The sequence below is a fragment of the Mytilus californianus genome, unplaced genomic scaffold, assembly GCF_021869535.1.
Source record: "Mytilus californianus isolate M0D057914Y unplaced genomic scaffold, xbMytCali1.0.p SCAF_6, whole genome shotgun sequence".
NCBI lineage: Eukaryota > Metazoa > Mollusca > Bivalvia > Mytilida > Mytilidae > Mytilus > Mytilus californianus.
The window spans coordinates 98,834,222-98,861,416 of NW_026262712.1; the positions used below are offsets into that span (position 1 = coordinate 98,834,222).

Below are 27,195 nucleotides of genomic sequence, written 5' to 3' on the forward strand. Positions count from 1 at the left end.
TGTGCATATGTATATAAGAATAATATTTTGTTTGATTTTAAGTTACGGATAACAAAATCAATATAAATACCAATAAAAACAATATTCAAAGATCTAATTAAAGTGTTGAATTGGTAACCTTTTAGAATAAGTTTATTTAAAGGATCGATAAGTTTTCCCGGATCGTTTTTAAATATCTTGGCTTGATAAACAACAACTCTGTAAAAATTAGGATGTGCTATCCCGTTTAAAATAAGTTTTTCTACAGGTACAACCAAACTTCCAAACCAAAATTGGCAAATCTTTATATCTATGGAAGAATTTAGTAAAGGTTTTAAGTAATTTGTGGTAACGAAATCCCTGACTTAGTAATTTACCAGTAATAAATAGATTACGTTCATCATGTTCATTGAAATCCAAAACATTACAACAGACACGGGCATAGTGAGTTGTGATATATAAACACTGTAAGATGGTGCAAAAGGAACATCAGCATCCAAAAAAGGAAAATTATTTGTCCCTCTGGCTTATTGATATTTTGAAACTTTTTTTTTAGCTCGCTGGCCCAAATGGCCAAGTGAGCTTTTCTCATCACTTGTTGTCCGTCATCCGTCGTTTTCTGTTAAATTTTGAAAAATCTTCTCCTCTGAAACTACTGGGCCAAATTTAACCAAACTTGGCCACAGTCATCATTAGGGTATCTAGTTTAAAAAAATGTGTCCGATGATCCCGCCTACCAACCAAGATGGCCATAATGACTAAATATAGAACATAGGGGGTAAAATGGAAGTTTTGTCTATTATTTTGAAAACTGTTATAAATAGAGAAAATCTGACAAGAACAGAAATGTTCAGAATGTTGAGCTCTACCAAATTTCCATATATGTCAAAACTGTCAGACGACTTCTTATAGGAGTTATTGCCCTTAAATGACAAATTTTACCATTTTATTTCATTTTTGCCTACTATCTTGAAAACTATAATAGATAGAGGGAAACTTTAAATAGCAAAAATGATCAGCAAGACAAGTTCTACAAATAAGTCTACATGGTCGAAATCATCAGTCGACTCCTTATACAGAATATTGCCCTTTGATGACAATTTTAATTAATTTTTTGTGTTTTTGCCTTATATCTTAAGAATAATAATAGATAGATAGAAACTTTAATAAGGAAAAATGATCAGCAAGACAAGATCTACAAATGAGACAATATGGAGGAAATCGTTGGACGACTCCTTATTGGAGTTATTGCCCTTAAATGAGAAATTTTACCATTTTTTTTCATTTTTGCCTGTTATCTGGAAAACTATAATAGATAGAGAGAAACTTTAAATTTCAAAATGATCAGCAAGACAAGTTCTACAAAAAGTCCAACGTGGTAGGAATCGTTAGTCGACCTCTTATAAGAGTTATTGCCCTTTGGTTAAGATTTTTTACTAACTTTTTTGTGTTTTTGCCTTATATCTTAAAAATTTTAATAGATAGATGGAAACTTAAATAAGCAGAAATGATCAGCAAGACAAGATCTACAATTAAGACATATAGAGGAAATCAGCTGATGATTCCTTATTGGAGTTATTGCCCTTTAATGACAATTTTAACATTTTTTTTTGCGTTTTGCCTTGTATGACAAAAATTATAATAGATAAATAGGCACTTTGAATTACAAAAATGATCAGCATGGCAAGATCTACTAACAATATAAAGAATAAGATGTGGTATGATTGCCAATGAGATACCTCTCCACAAGAGACCAAATGACACAGAAATTGAACAACTATAGGTCACCATACAGCCTTCTACAATGAGCAAGTCAATTTTTTCCAATATATAGTTAGTAGACTGTCACTCTTTATAGGAGTGATTGCCCTTAAATGAGTATTTGTTTTACCCTCTTTTGTGTTTTAAGCAAATCTAAAGAAGATAGAGAGAATCTAAACAGACTAAATGATCAGCAATACAAGATCAACAAAATATGGTTTTTTGTAATGAAGTCTATTCTCGTCTACAATGTTGGAGAGTCCTTTGTTGAATATGCACATAGACCAAGGTGAGCAACACAGGCTCTTTAGAGCCTCTAGTTAAATTTTTTTTTCTCAATAATTGTGACCATTTGGGGAGCATTAATTTTCTCTCAATAATTGTGACCATTTGGGGAACATTAATTTTCTCTCAATAATTGTGACCATTTGGCAAGCATCAATTGGCATGCAGTGCCAGCATTTTACTTGTTCATTTTATATCATATTATAAGCTAAATTATGAAACTGAATTATTCTATTAAACTTTTGTGAAACTAATCTTGGTATCATACACACCTTCAGAGATGAAAAAATAGTCCATTGAAGGATCTTATGATTTAGTGAATTATGAACAATACGTACTTTAAATAGTTTTTAAAGTAGCTGCTAGTATTCTCAGATCTGTACTTAGTGTCTTGTTAGTTGTGGGAATATATGAATACCCTGCAACATCCAGTTTGCTAGATATTTTTCTGCTTTGTATCGATCTGATGAGTTAAGCACTTTTCAACTGATTTCTATAGTTTGTTCTTATGTTGTACTGTTACTCCACTGTCCCAGGTTTCGGGTAGGGTTTGGCGCCAGAAAATTAGTTTAACCCTGCCACATTCTGTGTCTGTCCCAAGCCAGGAGCCTATTATTCAGTTGTTGTTGTTTGTTGCTGTATATCATATTTGATTTATGTTCATTGTTTTGAACATAAGTCTGACAGGCCGTTTGTTTTCTTGTTGAAATTCTTTTGCATTTCGGGGCCTTTTATGGCTGACTATGCAATATAAGTTTTGCTATGTCATTTGGTCTCTGGTGGAGGGTTGTCTCATTGGCAGTCATACCACATCTTCTTATTATACGACCGCAAAAAAATTTTTGTGGTCGTATATTGGTATGACGTTGGCGTCGTCGTCGTCGTCGTCGTCCGGCGTCGTCGTCCGAAGACGCATTAGTTTTCGCACTCTAACTTTAGTTTAAGTGAATGGATCTCTATGAAATTTTACCATAAGGTTCAATACCACAAAAGGAAGGTGGGGATTGATTTTGGGGGTTATGGTACCAACAGTTAAGGAATTAGGGGCCAAAAATAAGCATTTTCTAGTTTCCAGACAATAACTGTGGAACGGTGTATGGATCTCTCTGAAATTATACTAGAAGTTTCCATACCACAAAGGGATGGTTAGGATTTGCTTTGGGGGGTTATGGCTCAAACCGTTTAAGAATTAGGGGCAAAAAAGGGGGAAAAACAAGGTTGTCCTGGTTAATGGACAAATACTTTAGTACAAAACATAATTTAAAGCAGTGTAAGGGAGATAAATCAAATTCATCATTGAAATTATCTCCCTTACACTGCTTTTAAATTATGTATAAAGTAATGGTTAATGAACAATTAAGATAATTTAAAACAGTGTAAGGGAGGTAATCTAAATACAACGTTTTGGTTACTTCCCTTACACTGCTTTTAAATTATGTTTAAAGAAATGCATATTTATAAAGGAAGACCAGTAAAAATATCTGCAAATGTTGCATCTTTTTTTTTTACAACAAAATCCATATGAAAGATTTGACACTATATTTTAAATTCTATTATAAAATAGATTAAGTTAGCACTATGGTAGATTTAAATGGGTAATTATAGTTGCAAACTCCATTGGAAATTTAAATTGAGATTATGACCATATCTTGAGGGAAAGAATTTTTTTGGGAAAAAAAGGGGGGGGGGGGTTTAAAGAAATTGTGGGGGGTCAATTTTTTCTCATTTCAGATTTCAGAAATTAAAAAGAATTATTCTTCAAATATTATTTTTTTTTCAAATTTCAAATATTGAAAAATTTCAAGAAGTAATCTTTAATTGGACAGTATGCGCATTAGATTTGTAAAATCTTTGACCACATTTATTTATTTGTTATGCCGAATCTAACCGTGTATTTAGATTTTTAATTTTGGGTCCAGTTTTCAAATTGTTCTACATTAAGGTCCAAAGGGTCCAAAATTAAACTTTGTTTGATTTTAACAAAAATTGAATATATGGGGTTCTTTGATATGCTGAATCTAAACATGTATTTAGATTTTTGATTTTTGGCCCAGTTTTCAAGTTGGTCCAAATTGGGGTCCAAAATTAAACTTTGTTTGATTTCAACAAAAATTGAATATATGGGGTTCTTTGATATGCTGAATCTAACCATGTATTTAGATTTTTGATTTTTGGGCCCCGTTATCAACTTTGTCCACATTGAGGTCAAAAGGGTCCAAAATTAAACTTAGTTTGATTTTAACAAAAATTGAATTCTTGGGGTTCTTTGATATGCTGAATCTAAAAATGTGTTTAGATTTTTGATAATGGGCCCAGTTTTCAAGTTGGTCCAAGTTGGGGTCCAAAATTAAACTTTGTTTGATTTCAACAAAAATTGAATATATGGGGTTCTTTGATATGCTGAATCTAAACATGTATTTAGATTTTAGATTTTTGGCCCAGTTTTCAAGTTGGTCCAAATTGGGGTCCAAAATTAAACTTTGTTTGATTTCAACAAAAATTGAATATATGGGGTTCTTTGATATGCTGAATCTAACCATGTATTTAGATTTTTTATTTGTGGACCCCGCTATCAAATTGGTTCATATTGAGGTCAAAAGGGTCCAAAATTAAGCTTTGTTTGATTTCAACAAAAATTGAATATATGGGGTTATTTGATATGCTGAATCTAACCATGTATTTAGATTTTTGATATTTGGGCCCCGTTATCAACTTTGTCCACATTGAGGTCAAAAGGGTCCAAAATTAAACTTAGTTTGATTTTAACAAAAATTGAATTCTTGGGGTTCTTTGATATGCTGAATCTTAACATGTGTTTAGATTTTTGATAATGGGCCCAGTTTTCAAGTTGGTCCAAGTTGGGGTCCAAAATTAAACTTTGTTTGATTTCAACAAAAATTGAATATATGGGGTTCTTTGATATGCTGAATCTAAACATGTATTTAGATTTTAGATTTTTGGCCCAGTTTTCAAGTTGGTCCAAATTGGGGTCCAAAATTAAACTTTGTTTGATTTCAACAAAAATTGAATATATGGGGTTCTTTGATATGCTGAATCTTACCATGTATTTAGATTTTTTATTTGTGGGCCGCTATCAAATTGGTTCATATTGAGGTCAAAAGGGTCCAAAATTAAACTTTGTTTGATTTCATCAAAAATTGAATTCTTGGGGTTCTTTGATATGCCAAATCTAACCGTGTTTTTAGATTTTTAATTTTGGGTCCCATTTTTAAATTGGTCTACATTAAGGTCCAAAGGGTCCAAAATTAAACTTAGTTTGATTTTAACAAAAATTGAATTCTTGGGGTTCTTTGATATGCTGAATCTAAACATGTGTTTAGATTTTTGTTTATGGGACCAGTTTTCAAGTTTGTCCAAGGTGGGGTCCAAAATTAAACTTTGTTTGATTTCAACAAAAATTGAATATAATATGGGGTTCTTTGATATGCTGAATCTAACCATGTATTTTGATTTTGGAAATTGGACCATAATAGGTAAATTAAAAAAATTGAAGTTCTTAGACCACATTCTTTCTGTGTCAGAAACTTATGCTGTGTCAAATATTTAATCACAATCCAAATTCAGAGCTGTATCAAGCTTGAATGTTGTGTCCATACTTGCCCCAACTGTTCAGGGTTCGACCTCTGCGGTCGTATCAAGCTGCGCCCAGCGAAGCATTTTATTTTTATATTGTCTCGCCTGCGACGAAAGTGCGAGACATAGTGCGGTTTAAGTTTTGCTATGTCATTTGGTCTCTGGTGAAGAGTTGTCTCATTAGCAGTCATACCACATCTTATTATTTTTATATTTATTGTCTCGCCTGCGAAGGAAGTGCGAGACATAGGTATTACTATCCGGTAGGGGCGGTGGCATAAACTATTTGTATAAAGCTTTATATTTCAGAAGGGAGAAGACCTGAATGCTTCATATCTTGTATGCAGATACCTTATGTCACGAAGTTTCCGTCAACCATATGTCAATTGTCCTTCACCTCATTTTCATGGTTCAGCGACTGCTTGAAATAAATTTGAGTTTTTTTGTCGTGTGAATTTCTCACTTATTATGAGTTATTTAAAGGGTAACTATATTTGGTATATGGGTTCCTTGCAATGTCCATCAGACAGAGTTCACCTGACCTCGACTTCATTTCATGGATCAGTGATCAAGGTTAAAGTTTTGTGATTAGGTCCCTTTCTCAAATACTGTAAGCAGTAGGTCAACTATATTTGGTGTATGGAATGATTGTACGGTGTAAATGTCTGTCTGGCAGGTATCATCTAACCTTGACCTCATTTTATGGTACATTGGTCAATGTTAAATATTTGTGTTTTTGTCTGTTTTTCTAGTGCTATAAGCAATAGGTCATTAACTATATTTGTGGTATGGCATGATTGTACGATGTACATGTCTGTCTGGCAGGTATCAATTCTGACCTTGACCTCATTTTATGGTTCATTGGTCAATGTTAAGTATTGTGTTTTTGTCTGATTTTCAAATAGCATACGCAATAGGTCAACTATATTTGGTGTATAAAAAAATTGTAAGGTGTATTATAATAATGTCTGTCTGACACGATTTATCTGACCTTGACCTCATTTTCATAGATCTTTAAAAATGTTAAGTTTCTGTAATGCTTTTAGTAAAACCTTTATCTTTAAAACTTTCATCATAAAATCAATGGTCAGTAAAGCAGGGGAGACATTTCAGCGTGTGCACTCATGTTTTACACAAAACATTCCATTTGTTTTGCATGTATAATATTATCAAGAAATATAAACAACAGAAAAAACTAAAAAAAAATGGAATAAAGCCAGTCTGAGCCAAAATATTGTAATTTATTTCTGTTTGTGTTGATCAAATCATTCAAACAGTTCAGCAATTACAATTTCTTGGTAATGATAATTGACATTTGTAATGATCTGCATCAGACTAGATGTTGCTGATAAAGCTTTATAAATTACAATACTCAGGGAATATCAATATTATCATGATTATTTATTATTTCAATATTATCAAAATCTATATAATGTTTGGGTGTAATAGCACCACATCATAGTGCATGTACATCACATCTGGCATCTGGTTTCATACGAAAAAGGGTTGAAAAAAAATATTCCTTTGAAATTGACAGTTGTAGAAAATTAATCTTTCATTTCATTGCAATCAAAAATATATATATAAAGCTACGATAGCTTGTAAAAAGGGAAAAAGGGGTGAAAACTTGATTCAGGTCTACTTCTGGTGATGGTATTTTCTTAAAAGCAATGAAATATGAATTTTTTGGCTCCTGAAAGTGCAAAAATACTAAAACTCTTCATTGGTTTTAACATTTTGGTTAAGTTTGTTGATGAATAGATAAGGGACACTTTATGTTGTCACTTGTGATGTCACCATGATGTCATAAACATGTTGAAATTGACATATATATTTGACCTAATTTATATACATCAAAAGTAAATATCTAGTCAGCAGTGTAGCTAGGCAGACCTTTTTTTAAGTAATATCCCAGTAAATTACCTCTTCACATTCATCTCATCTGGTGCCAATGTTTTATTTTCATTATCCATAATGTTCCCTGAGAGATTCCCTCTTCTCAGGACCAAGACATGCTGTGGTCAACATGGTCAATGATAGTACTGGTAATATAGCCAATAAATTGCGGTTTAGATCTGTAAAAGTTGTCACATGGTTGCTTTGGTCACTGTTTTACAATATGGCTGTACATGTTATTTATCATGTATACAATGAATATATTATCCAGCTAATGGCTTTTTCGAAGTTTCCTCCAGTACCAACCACCAGATGTTTTTATTGGCTCGATTTAAATAATATCCAATCATTTCATTTAAAAAACATTACCAAATATTTATAATTTACATGTCAAGAAACAAATGTTAGTATTGACTGAATTGACATTAAATTGTCTCAAAATAATTTTGAAATTAAATTGATTTTTTTTCTACCGCATTTTTTGCAGCCGTATAATGGTATGGCTGTGTCGTCTATGTGGTTGTTGTCTGAAAACATTTGTTTTTCAGACAATAACTTGAGTATTAGTGTATGGGTCCTTATGAAATTGTACCACTAGGTTCCATACCACAAAAGGAAGGTAGGGATTGATTTTGGGGGTTAACTGTTTAGGAAGTAAGGGCCAAAAAGGGGCCAAAACAAGCATTCGTCTTGTTTCAGGACAATAACTTGTGGATAAGTGTATTAATCTCTATGGAATTGTACCACAAGGTTCCATACTTCAAAAGGAAGGTTAGGATTGATTTTGGGGGTTATGGCCCAAACCATTTAGGAATCAAAGGCCAAAATACATTAGAATTTTCTGGTTTCTGGACAATTACTTGAGTATAAGTCTGTGGATCTCGATCTATGAAATTGTACCACAAGGTTCCATACCAAAAAAGAAGGTTGGGATAGATTTTCTGGGTTATGGCCATTATTGTTTAGGAATTAGTAGCCAAAAAGGGGCCAAAAAACAATACTTTTCTAATACTTTGTATAAATTGCTTATTTCTTGACCAATTTCAATGGGGTTTAATTCAAAGTCTTGATTTCATGGGGTTCGTTAATATGCGGAAACTAACTGACTGTGTATTTAGATATTAAGATATTTGGCCCTGTTTTTTGGAATGGCCCACATTGAGGTCCAAATGGTCCAAAATTAAATTTTTTTGGTTTCATTTCATCAAAAATCTGGTTGATTTTGTTGGGCCGCAGTTTAATAGTTGGTCCAAAATTAAACTTTGTTTGTTTAAAAAAAAAAGAATATATGGGGTTCTTTGATATGCTAAATCTAAACATGTATTTAGATTTTGGATTTTGGCCCCCATTATCAAATTGGTTTACATTGAGGTCCAAAGGGTCCAAAATTAAACTTCGTTTGATTTCATAAAAAATTGAATTCTTGGAGTTCTTTGATATGCTAAATCTAACCATGTGTTTAGAATTTGGATTAATAGGGCCATAATAGGCAAATGTCTAATTTCAAATTTTTAAGTTTTTAGACCACATTTATTCTGTGTCAGAAACCTTAGCTGTGTAAATTGAAATATTTAATCACATTCCAAATTCAGAGCTGTATCAAGCTTGAATGTAGTGTCAATACTTGCCCTAACTGTTAAGGGTTTAACCTCTGCTGTCGTATCAAGCTGCATTTTATTTTTATTAAAAATAATTTAATAATAATTATGAAGAGTATGAACTGAAACAGTTATTTTAATCTAAATCAGTCTTAAAAGACTTTCAGTCAATGACATTGGCGCAGAAGTTAATTCAGTGCTGTTTTAAGAAACTTTTCTTGCAGACACTAAGTAAAATCTACTTCTGTTTAGTCGATTCTCAGAGTGTTCAGTTAATGTTATTGTCCCCCACATGATGCGTTGCAGGGGACATAGAACTACCTGGCGTTCGTCTGTCTGTCTATCTGGTCTTGTTGGCGCTCTCACATATACAATTCTTGCCAGATTTTTAGCTCACCTTTCCAAAGGAAATGTGAGCTTTTGCCATCACTTTGCGTCCGTCTGGTGTAAACTATTTCAAACATCTTCTCTGAAACTACTGAACCAATTCCAACCAAACTTAAGGTGAATGATTCTTAGGTTATCTAGAATAAAGTTTGTGTTTTATTTTCTGTTTCGTCAAAAAACATGGCCGCCATGGCTAAAAATAGAACATAGGGGTAAAATGCAGTTTTTAGCTTATATCTCAAAAACTAAAGCATTTAGAGCAAATCTAAAATGTTCATTAGGTCAAGCTCTATCAGCCCTGAAATTTTCAGATGAATCTAACAACCCATTGTTGGGTTGCTGCCACTTAATTGGTAATTTTAAAGAAATTTTGCAGTTTTCGGTTATCTTGAATATTATTATAGATACAGAAAAACTGAAAACAGCAAAAATGTTCAGCAAAGTAAGATCTACAAATAAGTTTTAATATAACCAAAATTGTCAATTGCCCACTTAAGGAGTTTTTGCCCTTTAAGGACAATTTTACACAATTTGTTTATCATGTTTTCTAACTTTTAAATCTTCTCCTCTGAAACTACTGAACCAAATTAAACCAAACTTAAGCATAATGATTCTTAGGTTATCTAGAATAAAGTTTGTGTATTATTTTCTGTTTCCTCAGAAAACATGGCTGCCATGGCTAAAAAAAGAACATAGGGTAAAATGCAGTTTTTGACTTATATCTCAAAAACTAAAGCATTTAGAGCAAATCAGACAAGAAGTTACAGTATTCTTTAGGTCAAGGTCTACCTGCCCTGAAATTATCAGCCACATCGGGTATCTGATTTTGAGGTTATTGCCCCTGAATTGATGATTTTAAGGAAATTTTGCAGTTTTCAGATATTATCTTGAATATTATTATAGAAAAAGATAACTTGTAAACAGCAAAAATATTCAGCAAAGTAAGATCTACAAATAAGTTTGTATGACCAAAATTGTCAATTGACCCCTTAAGGAGTTATTGTCCTTTAAAGACAATTTTTTCACAATTTGTTCATCTAGTATGCTTACTTTAAAAGATCTTCTCCTTTGAAACTGCTGAATCAATTTCAGCCAAACTTGGGCTGAATGAGTTTCAGAGTATCTAGTATAAATTTTGTATTTTATTTCCTTGTACGTCAAGAAACATAGCCACTTATGATGGCTAAAATGGTACATAGGGGTAAAATGCATTTTTTTGCTTTTGAAGAAAATATGACAAGATACAAAGAAGAGTTAAATGGCATTTTTAAGCCACTCATTAATATATATTGAAAAGCAAAAATAATCACTGATGAAAGATTAAAGCAAAAAGTTACAGGTGAGCGATTCAGGCTCTTGTTTTAGGTTTATATCAGCAATGTCTCGGACAAGTTTGAAAATCAGTGCTGATCAACTATTTTCAAAAGAGTTTATGCCCCTTGGTATTATCAATTATATGGAAAATTTCATTGTTAGCACTCTCATGTGTACAATTCTTGCCATTTTGTTTTAAAACTTATATCATAGGATTATATCAGCAATGTCGCAGACAAGTTTGAAAATCAGTTCCTATCTAATATTTTTTAAAGAGTTATGACCCTTGGAAATAATAATTATATGGAAAATTGCATTGTTAGCGGTCTTATATGTACAATTTTTGTCAGATTTTTATCAAATTTATATCAAAGGTTTATATTAAAGCAATGTCTCGGACAAGAAGGAAAATCAGTGCTGAGCAAATATTTTTAAAGGAATTATGCATGTGGAAATATTAATTATATTGGAAATTGTATTATATTTCAGGCCTTCATTTCTCTAAGATATTTAACTGTAAAATGTTTTAAAGAACAAAAAAAACAAGTTTATTTAATTGTTATATCCCTTGGATAGATTAAATATATTCAATGCAGGGGACATTGGAACTCTGTTCTTTTATTTTATTTACATGTGCTAAAATCATGAATAATGTGAATACCTGATAGAGTGTATAGATGTTATTACCTACAACTTGACTCTTAAAGTCTTCATGAAAAAGTTTTTGGCCAATAATTAAATTTGCAGGATGACTTATCTTTTTAACCCTTTAATATTTTCTCTATTTTGCACTCATAGCAATGATAATATGCATGTTATTCTTATTTTTATATTTACTGCAGGGTTTTTTCCTCGTGTTGTGTGGATGCAGTAGAATGTGTCCAATGTGCCTGTATTGTACGCCATTATATTTTTACAGTTAGGGTTTTTTGCTTGTGAGAGAGCTGTCTACATATTCTATTATATTACTGTTCTATTTCTTTTACTGTATCTGTGTCATTTTGTCTCTTGTGGAGAGTTGTCTCATTGGCAATCATATCACATCTTCATATTTTTATGTTAAATCTAACAGAAATGTATGGACTTAACAGAAATAAATGGACTTAACAGAAATGTATGGACTTCCATGACTTCATGTCAATTATAAATTAAAGCAGTACAAATTATAGAGTTGCCTTCTAGATGTTTTTTTAGTTATTGTGTTGTTTAGTTGTTGTATCATTGACATATACATTGTACCCAACTTCTCCTTTAATTCATGTAATGATAAGGTCTATATTTTGATGTGCACAATTTTTTTATCCATTTTTAGTTTTTTTTGGCTCAAGGCCCAGGAGTTATCCGTTATTGCTTGTAAACTTTAGGACTTGGAAGAAGAATTATAAATGATTTTAAAGATTTAAATGTAAAATTTTGAATGTAATACAGATGTTTTAAAAGGTCTCATATTGAAGAAGTATTCATTTCCGGTGTGTAATCCTAATTCTTTAAAGAAATCAGCTGTTATATTATCCATACACTCTAAAAATAGATTAGATATTTAAATTTTGTAAAATGTTTGAAGGTCATTTGTCATTAAAAGTTTCTTCAGGTGTTAGAAAAAAACTTTTGACAGTATGTTGACATTTCATCAGCGTCGAAAAGGTAAATAGTTTTTAAATTATTTATTTTTTAAATGACTATTTAAAAAATTAGGTTGTTAGATTTTACACTTGATAATTAAGTTTCTGTATAAACATAATAAATAAAAACAGTCATAATTCTTAAACATTCATTTGTATTTATATGAGTATGCACACACTAAAACCTATCATGATTGTGATAAATTAGATATGATCATGATTGTGGATCCATCTCTAATCATTTCTATCTTGTGAATGGAGTAAACGTTGCACATTATATACATGAACAGTCTACTGTCTGGAGAGAGCCTGTGACGGTGGCCTAATGACTTAGTAGTCACTGTACCACTAGCCTGTCTACACTGAGGTTGTGGGTTCCAATTCCACATGTGGCAGGTGCGCTCGACTCCAATGTTAATTGACTAAGATTGTCAGATTTCCTACCAAAGGTCTGTGGTTCTCTCTGGTCACTTCGGCTTCCTCCATCAGTACAAACTGACCGCCTTTAAATAGCACAATAGTACTGAGAGTGGCATTAACACCAATCAATCAATCTACTGTCTGGAAAGAAAATTTGTTGAGGTCAAACTTAAGATTGTCTGTCAGAGTAATTGTACCATTATATAAGGTGTTATTTTCCAGAGTTCATGGAACATTGAAAGCCAGGAGTATGCACAAAAAAAAACAATAACAAACTGAAGTGATTATGATCATTTACAAAAAAAAAGCTTTTACTATGCTTATTACTTTAAAACTTAAAGGCCTTTCCAGCAGGCATGACAAATTTTTAGTGCTTCTTGATAAAAGTTGCCCAAATCTTGTCAACATTTGTTTTCTTTTTTGTTCTACTATTGAAAATTGTTCTAAACATTTTTTAAAGGGGCATTTAAACTGTCAAATTCATGTTCACTGATTTTTATACACCGCAAAAAAATTTTTGTGGTCGTATATTGGTATGACGTTGGTGTCGTCGTCGTCGTCGTCGTCGTCGTCCGAAGACACATTAGTTTTTGCACTCTAACTTTAGTTTAAGTGAATGGATCTCAATGAAATTTTACCATAAGGTTCAATACCACAAAAGGAAGGTGGGGATTGATTTGGGGGTAATGGTACCAACAGTTAAGGAATTAGGGGCCAAAAGGGGCCAAAAATAAGCATTTTTGTAACTTCCAGACATAACTTGTGTGTTAGTGTATGGATCTCTCTGACATTGTACCACAAGGTTCCATATCACAAAGGGAATGCTGGGATTGATTTTGGGGGTAAATGCCTCAAAATTTTAGGAATTAGGGGCCAAAAAAGGGGCAAAAAACAAGCATTTTTATATGGACAAATACTTTAGTACAAAACATAATTTAAAGCAGTGTAAGGGAGATAAATCAAATTCATCATTAGAATTACCTCCCTTACACTGCTTTTAAATTATGTATAAAGTAATGGTTAATGAACAATTAAGACAATTTAAAACAGTGTAAGGGAGGTAATCCACATACAACGTTTTGATTACTTCCCTTACACTGCTTTTAAATTATGTTTAAAGAAATGCATATTTATAAAGGAAGACCAGTAAAAATATCTGCAAATGCTGCATCTTCTTTTTTTTACAAAAAAAAATCCATGTGAAAGATTTGACACCATATTTTAAATTCTATCATAAAATAGATTAAGATAGCACTATGGTAAATTTAAATGGGTAATTATGGTTGCAAATTCCATTGGAAATTTGAATTGAGATTATGACCATATCTTGAGGGAAAGAATTTTTTGGGGGAAAAAGCGAGGGGGGGGGAGGGGTAAAAAGAAATTGTGGGGGGTCAATTTTTTCATTTCAGATTCCAGAAATTAAAAAGAATTATTCTTCAAATATTTTTTTTTCTTTCAAATTTCAAATATTGAAAAATTTCAAGAAGTAATCTTTAATTGCACAGTATGGCGCATTAGATTTGTAAAATCTTTGACCACATTTATTTATTTGTTATGCCAAATCTGACTGTGTATTTAGATTTTTAATTTTGGGGTCCAGTTTTCAAATTGGTCTACATTAAGGTCCAAAGGGTCCAAAATTAAACTTAGTTTGATTTTAACAAAAATTGAATTCTTGGGGTTCTTTGATATGCTGAATCTAAACATGTATTTACATTTTTGATTTCGGGCCCAGTTTTCAAGTTGGTCCAAATTGGGGTCCAAAATTAAACTTTGTTTGATTTCAACATAAATTGAATATATGGGGTTCTTTGATATGCTGAATCTAACCATGTATTTAGATTTTTCATTTTGAGTCCAGTTTTCAAATTGGTCCACATTAAGGTCCAAAGGGTCCAAAATTAAACTTAGTTTGATTTTAACAAAAATTGAATATATGGGGTTCTTTGATATGCTGAATCTAAACATGTATTTAGATTTTTGATTTCGGGCCCAGTTTTCAAGTTGGTCCAAATTGGGGTCCAAAATTAAACTTTGTTTGATTTCGACAAAAATTGAATATATGGGGTTCTTTGATATGCTGAATCTAACCATGTATTTGGATTTTTTATTTGTGGGCCCGCTATCAAATTGGTTCATATTGAGGTCAAAAGGGTCAAAATAAACTTTGTTTTATTTCATCAAAAATTGAATTATTGGGGTTCTTTGAAAGGCCAAATCTAACCGCGTATTTAGATTTTTAATTTAGGGTCCAGTTTTCAAATTGGTCTACATTAAGGTCCAAAGGGTCCAAAATTAAACTTAGTTTGATTTTAACAAAAATTGAATATATGGGGTTCTTTGATATGCTGAATCTAAACATGTATTTAGATTTTTGATTTCGGGCCCAGTTTTCAAGTTGGTCCAAATTGGGGTCCAAAATTAAACTTTGTTTGATTTCAACAAAAATTGAATATATGGGGTTCTTTGATATGCTGAATCTAACCATGTATTTTGATTTTTTATTTGTGGGCCCCGCTATCAAATTGGTTCATATTGAGGTCAAAAGGGTCCAAAATTAAACTTTGTTTTATTTCATCAAAAATTGAATTATTGGGGTTCTTTGATATGCCAAACCTAACCGTGTATTAAGATTTTTAATTTTGGGTCCCGTTTTTTAAATTGGTCTACATTAAGGTCCAAAGGGTCCAAAATTAAACTTAGTTTGATTTTAACAAAAATTGAATTCTTGGGGTTCTTTGATATGCTGAGTCTAAACATGTGTTTAGGTTTTTTATTTTGGGCCCAGTTTTCAAGTTGGTCCAAATTGGGGTCCAAAATTAAACTTTGTTTGATTTCAACAAAAATTGAATATATGGGGTTCTTTGATATGCTGAATCTAACCATGTATTTAGATTTTTGGGCCCCGTTATCAAATTGGTCCACATTGAGGTCAAAAGGGTCCAAAATTAAACTTTGTTTTATTTCATCAAAAATTGAATTATTGGGGTTCTTTGATATGCCAAATCTAACCGTGTATATAGATTTTTAATTTTGGGTCCAGTTTTTTAAATTGGTCTACATTAAGGTCCAAAGGGTCCAAAATTAAACTTAGTTTGATTTTAACAAAAATTGAATTCTTTGGGTTCTTTGATATGCTGAATCTAAACATGTGTTTAGATTTTTGATTATGGGCCCAGTTTTCAAGTTGGTCCAAATTGGGGTCCAAAATTAAACTTTGTTTGATTTCAACAAAAATTGAATATATGGGGTTCTTTGATATGCTGAATCTAACCATGTATTCGATTTTTGGGCCCCGTTATCAAATTGGTCCACATTGAGGTCAAAAGGGTCCAAAATTAAACTTTGTTTGATTTCATCAAAAATTGAATTCTTTGGATTCTTTGATATGCTGAATCTTACCATGTATTTAGATTTTGGATATTGGACCATAATAGGTAAATTAAAAAAATTAAAGTTCTTAGACCACATTCATTCTGTGTCAGAAACCTATGGCAGATTTTACAGTATTGTGTTCTGCCTCCTACTTCCATGATAAATAATTAAAGAAGGCATAACACGAAAAAAAATTATATTTTCTGAAAATTTATTATCAGTAGATCATAATTCTTCAAAAAAGGAGTAAATAATGTAAGGGATTATTGAATGGTTGACAAGGAAACAGGGATACCCACATTTTCTCCTTTTGCACCCTGGACCAAATTTTCATTAATTTTGGTTTAAAGCCTTTAACCAGCAATAAAACCAAAATAAATTCTAAAAGGTAAAGGATTTAGGAAGATATTCAGCATCTTACACATTACTATTTCTAATATATTAGTGGAAAAAAAATATGTTTAAGATGATGGACATGTGACATATGGAAAATGGGACAAAAAGTTTATGTTTTTCAAAGTAAATGACATCTAATACACAGTAAAAAGAATTGAATAAGTATAAAGTTGCATGTGTTGCCAATATTTACTTTTTACTAGTTTAATTTGTGCCAAATTTTTGAAAGAAAACATGTTTTGAATTAAGGCTGTTGCTAATGTGACGGAGACAAAAATGAGTAACGTTAGCGACATTTGGACATGTCACATTAGCAACAGCATCTTTAAAAAATAAAATGTATGCACACAGTCGTGCTTTATAAATGCTTTGAGTAATTAAATTGTACAGTCTGGTTTAGAATATCTAAATATACAGAATGTCATTGGCAGGTGTACTTTGTATAAAATGAATACACAAGAAACCAATTTGTAATAGTAACATTAGCAACATCTTCTTCAGTAATACATTAAGAAAATTTGCTATCTAGATGGGTCGCACTAAATGGGGCCAAAATTGTTACAGGAGGTGAAAAATAAGATTCATGATATCTTTATCGAAAAAGTTTTAAGATGTAACTGAATGATTCTTCCAGATCTGTTCATATCTTTAGTCGTGAACTGAGATGTTGATATGATATGAGTACCAAATGCAATAAGAACTGTTCTTTGTACCAGACTGACACACCAGATTTTATGGATGGATGGATTAATTATTGTTTAAGGTCCAGTGTCAAACTAGTATGTGCACATTAGGACGAGAACAAGTTGATGTAATATGATCTCTGCTTTGTACTAGACCGACACACTTAGCAGGATTTTCCACAAAGACACATTATACAGACTCTGTTGCCTCTGTAAGCTGACCTTTGCTTTTGCTCCTAGATGCTGTCGGCTTGGATGAGAAGCAGCAAAGACCATTATAATGTCTTATTTTATCTGGCTGGGGATTGAACCTGCAACCTTTGGCACTCAAAACAGAAAGGGGGATATGGATTATTTATGAAGCACAAGCCAAAATGCCCATGTAATGTCTGGCAAGTTAAAATCAAACAACAGAAGAATGAACAATTTCAAATCAATTCGCAGTGAAGATGGAAATACCATAGTGATCAATGCCTCAATGACTTTCACCATGGATTGTGGTAAAGAAAGTCTTTTGTAGACTTCAGAACACCTTGCTTTGCCCATTTAATTCATGATGCATTTGCATTCAAAAGTCTAAAATACTGCCTAGAAGCTTAAAAATATTTTAATGTTTGAAAAATTTATCGTCTCTGTTAGTTCTGGAGGACTTCATCTGAAAGAAAATAAATTGAAAATATTACTGGTATATGAATACAATTTAAAAAATGAACGACTATTAAAATTTTTAAAATGTATTGAAGTACTGCCTTCAAATTTACTTCAATCAAGACATAATTTTTTGCCGAATGCTTTCAGTATACATGTATATGGTAATTAAAGATATGTTGTCATCATTAATTGTAGCTAGAACAGTTCAAGTTACCATCTTCTTTTAATGATTACCCGAGATTATGCTAAGATAAGCCTGAAAATCAAATGTATGTTTACCATTTGGTAATTTTGTCTGTGAGCAATGACTTTTATGCCAATTTTGACAATTTTAAGAACTGGACTTATTTTGGCAATTAATGAACTAAGTTGTTATTATAAAAATAGAAGATGTGGTATGAAGCTCTTCGAAAAGGAAAAAGAATATTACCTGCAAATATATATAGTAATGAGCGCCCCTTCATAATTTACTGTGTCAGAAACTTATGCTGTGTCAAATATTTAATCACAATCCAAATTCAGAGCTGTATCAAGCTTGAATGTTGTGTCCATACTTGCCCCAACTGTTCAGGGTTCGACCTCTGCGGTCGTATCAAGCTGCGCCCAGCGGAGCATTTTATTTACTCAAATTCTCATATTTGATTTATAACATACAAAACTTTTATGAGGGTCTGGATAGGGTTTACAGAATAAAGAAAAAGTGGCACAAAGTGCCGAATAAAGGATGAAAATATAAAGAACAAAAAATGGGCCAAAAAAATAATGAATAGAGAAAAATAGGGTGCTGAAATATAAAGATTACAGAATATTTGGCAAAATAAATACAGAATAGATTAAAATGGCCTAAGAAATTAAAGAATGCAGAAATGATGGACCCCCATCCAGACCTTCGTATATTCAAATTACAAAAAGTCTAAAATAAACAGTTAACAATGCATGGACTCAATAATATGTATCAGCATTTTATGTGTATTTTAGTCTAGATTACATTTATTTAACCATCAAGATGACATCCAAAGACTGCTGATGGTCATATAACTTGATATAAACATAAATATAATCATAAATAGATAGTGAGCATGTGCAATTGGATTTTTCATTTTAATTTCACTGATATAACTAACTCAATTAGCCATGCATGCATCCGAGCTAACCCTCCCAATCTGAGTTAGTTTTCATCAAAAATTACTGATCAATTTTCCAGAATTCATTATTATTCATGATTCCAATAATTCCTTGTTTGTATAAGAATGAATTTTTGTGGATCGAAATAGTTAATGAAATCGGATCCGCCTGGTTCACGGTGACCTTAATTCATGGTGACCTTAATTCACTTTCAATGTTGACATTCTTTTCCTTTTAATAAATACACTCCTAGTATATGTGTAACCCAATCTCCAGCTAAAGGGTTAATTAAATTGAAGGTCACATGAATACAGATTCAAAGAGGTTAATTTTTTTATTGACTCAGTGATGTTTTTGAGCTTATTTTGACAAATTTGGGCAGAACAGACTGCTTAAAGCGAAATATTATATCAAAATTCCGCTTTTATTAATACTTGAAACAAATAAAGAATCATATTTTAAATTAATTTGTCTAAATCGTTCAAATAGTATATGCCGGTAATGCATTAAATGTCTTCATCATCATATAACACTTTTCTAATTGTTTCAACTAAGACATTCTTAAGTTTTATAGTATATATATTATATAATACAATTTTTCCTATAAAGCTTTATTACCTTAATTCATAATAAAATATTGTTTCTGTAAAGCTTCCAAAGTTTATAAATTGCTGTTACCAGATTATTTGATAGATCAGAATATATTTAAGTTTATACAATTCTTTCCTAAGTAAATGCCAAAGTTATGGCTGATAGCCATAATATCTTAAATGATTTCACACTTGTTTATGTTTCTATGGTATCAGATCTTTCTGTGGATTGTCAAATTCTTTTGTCTATTTGAAATTTGAATGACAATTTATGAAATATCTTATACAGTGAACATGGTATATAATGCATTAGACTGGCATTTTTTTGTTAAATATTTAAAGATTATTAAACGTAGACAAAGTACAAAGTAACTACCGTACTTGGTTATTTTGATTTTCAAGTGAACATGACTGTGTTGGTTGTTGAATAATTAGCTACTCAATATTAAATCAACAAATCAAACTCAAAATGTATTTTTCATTTCTGTTTTAAAGATGTGGGGTGAACATCAATAAGACAGCAACCAAACAATACAACCTAAACTAAATAAACAATGAACCCTGAAAAAAGGAGATGTGTGGTGTACATGTACATAAATTAAAAATTAACAATGAAAAGTGACTTAAAACCAAGTCTCTGCTTTTTGTCCCCTGCTGCCGTACAGTGGAGGGACATAGAAATACACGGCAATAAAGTTTTGTCTGAATGTTAGTCTGTCCCTTTGTTCGGCTTTGAAAGCACTACCACACATATGATTCTTGTAAAATTTTTATGAAATTTATATCAAAGGTTTGATATATCTGTAATGTCTTGGATGAGTTTGACTATCAGCACTGATCAATTATTTTACAAGAGTTATGTCCCTTGGTTCCATGGAAAATTGCATTGTATCCACTCTTAAGGTTACATTTCTTGTTAGATTTTATTAAATTTATACAGTAATGTCTTGATAAATTTAGTAATTTTTATTTCTTTCGTTTTTTTTAAAATATATATTTTATATTGAACATAGCATTGCCAGAACTATCACCCCAAAACAAATTTAAGATTTTTATGAAATTTATAAATATTCAAAGGTTTATTTATATCAGCATTAGGTCTCCAACTAGATCTATAATCATATTTTGATGACAAATTTAAAAGAACCCCAAAAAATATTAGGAGGTATTTCCCTCAAAAAAATAACATATGTCCATTGGCGAGCGACATTTGAACCCTGATCTTTTATTACAGTACATCAGAATTTTTATGGCTCAAGGCTCTAGAACAACTTTGAATAGAATAACATTTAGTTCAAAGTTAAAGTTACTTAGATTTTATGCAGTCACTGAAATAAGCTTCAGATGTGATTACACACATGATAAGTAAAAATAATTTTCATGTATGTACCTTAGTTTGCACTTAAACATGTTAAATACCAAGATGCAAGTTTTACATCTTAGTTGCCAACAGCTGGTTTCTTTGTAGTTTATTTTTACAGGCTCAGTATATATCTACACATACATCTTCATTTGTGAATTTGTCTAGAAATGTGCAAACCTTGATTGTGTTTTAAGAGGGGTATCAAGGGAAACCACATGTATTTATGATGATCCTATGTTTATATTGATATTTATTTGTTACACGAACAAGAAGAAAATGAATTAAATTCCATGATGTGTTACTGTAATTAGGTCTGTTTGATGTCATTCATGCAGATATTATATTTCTTTGGATAATATGAAAACATTGTGGTATAAAATTAAATGGCTCAAGAAAACCAGAAGAATAGTAAAACAATTAAATGGAAAACATGGCCATATATAGGTCTTAGGACCAACTGGACTTTCAAACATTGTCAGAATGTAAAACTCTAGGATTGTTGTAAAACATGTACGTGTTGTTTGATAATATGGATATTGATGTCAACTTTTATGAGGACCTATGTTTCTGTTTTGTGGGGGAAGTGTTGTATACTCCTGATGATATTGTTCATTTGACAGGTGAGATACGGTTTCTATCAAAACAAAGAAATATACATTATAGAAAAAGACATCTGACAATACATTAATACAAAGAATACTGTCAAGGCTAATATTGGAATTCTCTTTCTATTATTTTGAGTAATTGTTATCAACATGATTGCCAAAAGATAATGAGGTCATATACCTTTTCAATCTAAGTTTTGCCTCAACATTGTTATTAAATTTTCACAACGGTAACTTTACAGTTGCAAAAAAGTTTTAAGGCAAATTTATAATGAGTTGTGAGGATATTATAAGTATAAAAAGAAGATGTGGTATGATTGCCAATGAGACAACTCTCCACAAGAGAACAAATGACACAGAAATTAACAACTATAGGTCACTGTACAGCCTTCAACAATGAGCAAAGCCCATACCGCATAGTCAGCTATAAAAGGCCCCGAAATGACAGCATATTCTTGTCTTGCTTATGATAAAAGGTGCTGAGTGTAAATAAGGTCTAAAAAATCATAATTGTGTTTCTGCCAACATGCTGTAAAAGTAAGGGTAGGTAGTGAGGCAATTAATTTTAGTTTTCAACAAGTTTTTGACTGGTTTAAACAGAGAAAACAGTCTGACTTTAGTGCTTGTTCAAAAATGACAAAAACATCTTTAGGGTAGGTAGGCTTAGGGGAAACATGTGATTTTTTAAGACCTAAGGTATATTGTAAATGTATGAAAGTCCTGCAGTGGTTTCTGAGTAGCATAAATGTAATGGGGTAACCTGTGTGCATAAAGCTTTTTATTTTAATAGATAAACAGATTTATCATTCATATCTTAATACAGTATGATCATTAAGACTAAATTTCCCATTTGGTTTATATATACATTGTCCTTGTCCTTGACCTCTTTGTATTGTTTTGTAAGGAAATAAATTGCTTAGTTTTATTGAATAATTGATCTCATCAGTTACTATAGTAAAATCTCACCCATATTTGGTCTGTAAAATCATTGTGAGGTTAAAATACTCATCAGCCACTGTTTATTTTAGTCATTCATTGATTAACATTATGGTTGTCCAATGTCTAACATGTCTATGTTACTGTAAGTACTAGGAGAAATGTATTTGGACTATAGTTTACATGTCTGTCTAGTACTATCTGACAGAATCAAGACTCTGACTTCTTTCATGGTTCATTGATCATTCTTTTAGGTCTGTCTGACTTTTACCTAACATCATCTTTCCTGATTTATTGATCTTCCTTTCTCAAATCACACTTTGGTGATACATGCACCATTTTGAATAATAATACCTTATCTATGAAAATAAGAAGATGTGGTATGATTGCCAACTCTCCACCAGAGACCATATGACATAGAAGTTTACAACTATAGGTCACTGTACTACCTTCAACAATGAGCAAACCCCATACTGCATAGTCCACTATAAAAGGCCCTGAATTGACAAATGTAAAACAATTCAAACGAGAAAACTAACAGCCTGATTTATGTACAAAACAATGAACAAAAAACAAATTTGTGAGATGACTCTCCACTAGAGATCAAATGACATAAAAGTTTATAACTATAAGTCCCCGTATAGCCTTCAACAATGAGCAATAACCCATACCACATAGTCAGATGTAAAAGGCCCTGAAATGGCAAATGTAACACAATTCAAAGGAGAAAACTTAAAACGACCTGATTTATGTACGAAACAATGAAAAAAAAAACAAATATGCTGTTATTTATTGTCCTGACTACTACGGTATGCTATTATCTTTTTTTAAATCTTTTCTAGGCTCTTGCTGATTTTTGGTAAAAATGATAATTTCGTATTATTCAGAAAAATAAATGCTACAAAGTTGTACACTTATTTATAGTTTGATAATTTTATATTATCTACTTATATACCCTAAAATGAAAATACACAGACCATGACTTTTAATCAATTTTGAAATATATACAATAAAATATATTTGATTGTTGTATAATGGTCTATTGATCAATGTTTATATAAAGTCAAATAAAGAAATGCAACATGTTGTCATTATATAATATGGAGTAATATTATAGTCAAATCATTTTAATATGTTTGATAACTGCCATGACTTTACCTTATTGATTATAAAATTTGATATTTAGTGTCAATTATAAATTAAAAAAATTGTACACTTGGCATGTGCTATAGACCTGCTGGTTAATGGGCAGATTTATGCTAGGTTTGTAAAAGGTGTTGGTAATATTCATATTTATTCTGTCCATAGAAGGTTTTCACTGTAAAATATGTAACATGTGTCAAATACTGTTTGTCATACAGTGTCATATTGTAGATAATTGTCCTTCATTAAAGTTGAACTCTTTTTCATGGTTTATCCTTCAGCAAATCATGTACACATTCCCCTCTCCTGAACCCCAAATCAAAGTTCATGGAATTTTCTTAAAATCTTCCTCACATAAATGCCATTGTGCACCTCCATTTTTATTTTTGCTCACAAATATTTTAGGATTTTATATATTCCAAGGGAATGACCACCATTCATATTTTAGAATTTTATATATTCAAGGGAATGTCACCATCTAAAAATAGATAATTAACAATAGGAAATGAAAAATCATCTCTTTTATCGTAAACTTTGGTATTAAGCTTCCCGTTAAAGATATAGATATCAAGACCCAGGAAAGGGCAGTGTTCACACTGTTAGTATTAGCTTTATTTAAAGTCAGTTCAGCAGGATAAATATCTTTAGTGTACATACTCATACTGAAGTCGTCATTATTGAGAGCCAATATATCATACAAATATCTAAAAATGTTTTTAAATTTTTGTATCAGATGTTGTTTCGATGGGTCTTTGCTGATTTTAGTCAAAAATTGTAACTCATAACAATACAGAAACAGGTGCGCAATAAGTAGTGCACAGTTAGTCCCCATTGGAATTCCAATAACTTGATGATATAAGGAATCTCCGTAGCGAATTAAAATGTTAATTAAGACTGAAAGGTGTGCTTTTGTTAATCATATAATTCAAGCAAGTCAGTTATTTGTGCTGTTGGTATAACATTTGGACACTTTTTCTTTTTCAGCCAAGTCAGCGACAGTGATCTGTGCTGTTGGTATAACATTTGGACACTTTTTCTTTTTCAGCCAAGTCAGCGACAGTGATCCGTGCTGTTGGTATAAAATTTGGAAACTTTTTCTTTTTCAGCCAAGTCAGCGACAGTGATCTGTGCTGTTGGTATAACATTTGGACACTTTTTCTTTTTCAGCCAAAAGTCAGCAACAGTGATCTGTGCTGTTGGTATAAAATTTGGACACTTTTTCTTTTTCAGCCAAGTCAGCGACAGTGATCTGTGCTGTTGGTATAACATTTGGACACTTTTTCTTTTTCAGCCAAGTCAGCGACAGTGATCTGTGCTGTTGGTATAACATTTGGACTTGGTGGCTTCATTCTATACAGACTGTACTGTAGATTTATACAACCGCTGTTCAAGAAATCACTAAAAAAGAAAAAATCTCAGAAGAGGAATGGTTCACAGGTAATCAAAATTTGATATTGATAAAAACAAGTATTAATTATGAAACAAACAAAAAATACCTGAAATTGGGTTTGTATGGCCTACTGTGGTAGCATCTGATTCTGTTAAGTTTGAGACTCTGGGAGATTTAGCTTGACTGTATAGTATAGACACTTGTCTAACGTTAAATGCCATATATTGCACTCTGTATGTCCTTTCTAGAATATTGTGTTGCTTAGTTACCTTCTCATTAATGTTGACTCTAACACAATATTTATATACTTGTGTGATGTATAAGAATTATTAACATTATAATTAATAGTGCACTATATAATATAAATACAGCACTATATAATATTAATACAGCACTATATAATATTAATACAGCACTATATAATATTAATACAGCACTATATAATTAATACAGCACTATATAATTAATACAGCACTATATAATATTAATACAGCACTATATAATTAATACAGCACTATATAATTAATACAGCACTATATAATATTAATACAGCACTATATAATTAATACAGCACTATATAATATTAATACAGCACTATATAATTAATACAGCACTATATAATTAAGCACTATATAATTAATACAGCACTATATAATATTAATACAGCACTATATAATTAATACAGCACTATATAATTAATACAGCACTATATAATATTAATACAGCACTATATAATTAATACAGCACTATATAATATTAATACAGCACTATATAATATTAATACAGCACTATATAATATTAATACAGCGCTATATAATATTAATACAGCACTATATAATTAATACAGCACTAGTGATGTGCAACACATTAAAGTGATGATAAGTAACCACTCTGAATGTTGGAAATAATATTGTCTTATTTATTTTGAAACATCCCCAATTTTCTGAAGTTTTTCTAGAGTTAGCTCCCTTCGGTAAACAACAGGAAGTGTACCTAGTCAATATTTTATAATGACATCTAAAGATTCTGCTTGTCACGAGAATGAAAATGATAAATTGATCTTGTGTAATCATTTATATTATACAGATCAATGGCTTAAGGGTAGGTTTTATCTTATCACTCTTCAAAAACTTCAGATTTGTGAATTTTTAAAGCTTAATGACATATTAAAATAACAATTAATGGCCTTTGTTTGGTAGTCAGGTACTAATTTTCACATGCATTCACATTAATTTAAAGGTTAAAATTTATCCTGAGAAAATGTTCATATAAATTATCTTGGAGACATCGTGTATTTGTACATGTGAGCATTCTTGAGATGAGAATTTAATACGCTACAATAATTACATTGAAATAAAGGTTTCTATACATATATTATGTATACATTTGTACATGTGCATGGATTATAACCAAAGATAATCTTTAAAGGTATTTCAGTTGTTTATTAAGTAAGTGTAAATACATTTTAAGACAGCTATGGTATACAATAATAAGGTAGAATGTATTGAACCAGTTATTTCAGGAGTGAAATCGCAAATATAAAACCAAAGAGACCCAAAAAACTATAACCATGGTACAAGATAAACAAGAAAAAGATGTATTCCAACAGTGAACAGTATAAACTAAAGATTATGCCAAAGAACTCCCAAAATGGGAATGTTTTTGTAAACCTGTGAACTAAAGGACAGTGTATGTCATGTCATTTATCATGTAAACTAACCCTACACTGAACAGTTCAAAGATTCATTGGTGAAAACAAACAATTCATTGAAGATAAAACTTCTTGGTTTCTGAGAAAATGTTGTTTACCAAGTTTTTATCCGGAAGTTTAAGATGGTTGTCAGAGATTATGTAAACATAAATATATGTGTGATTTATAATATGAAACCAAAAGCAATACTCGGAAATAAAAAAATAGGAAAAAGAAAATTGTTGTTTCACATAATTTTTCATCTTATTATAAATTTAAAGGTACTGAAGACTCAAAGTTCTGATTTTATTTAAGTTAGATATAAAACTTTTTAAAAAAAAGTACTAATGATTATTAACAGTAGTGTACTATAAATTCAGAATTTTTTT

The 27,195-nt window shown here is 31.3% G+C and overlaps 1 protein-coding gene and 1 long non-coding RNA gene across 7 annotated transcripts in view; both read left to right on the forward strand.

Moving 5' to 3' along the window:
• The window catches only part of LOC127706201 (uncharacterized), a 62,728-nt gene that overhangs the window by 24,720 nt on the left and 10,813 nt on the right, over positions 1–27,195 (forward strand). For 2 of the 6 annotated variants that reach the window (XM_052210682.1, XM_052210681.1), the window contains exons 2-3: positions 1,889–2,029; positions 25,018–25,163. In XM_052210682.1, the coding sequence (XP_052066642.1) occupies positions 1,990–2,029; positions 25,018–25,163 (186 nt within the window). In that variant the 5' untranslated portion in view covers positions 1,889–1,989. Of the gene's footprint in view, positions 1–1,888; positions 2,030–12,376; positions 12,459–25,017; positions 25,164–26,098; positions 26,218–27,195 lie in introns of those variants that run through there. The other 4 variants (XM_052210680.1, XM_052210679.1, XM_052210683.1 and 1 more) reach the window with 3 other exon arrangements.
• LOC127706204 (uncharacterized) lies at positions 3,907–5,717 on the forward strand. The gene is made up of 2 exons (XR_007984315.1): positions 3,907–4,617; positions 4,754–5,717. It is a non-coding gene; the product is annotated as an uncharacterized LOC127706204 (long non-coding RNA).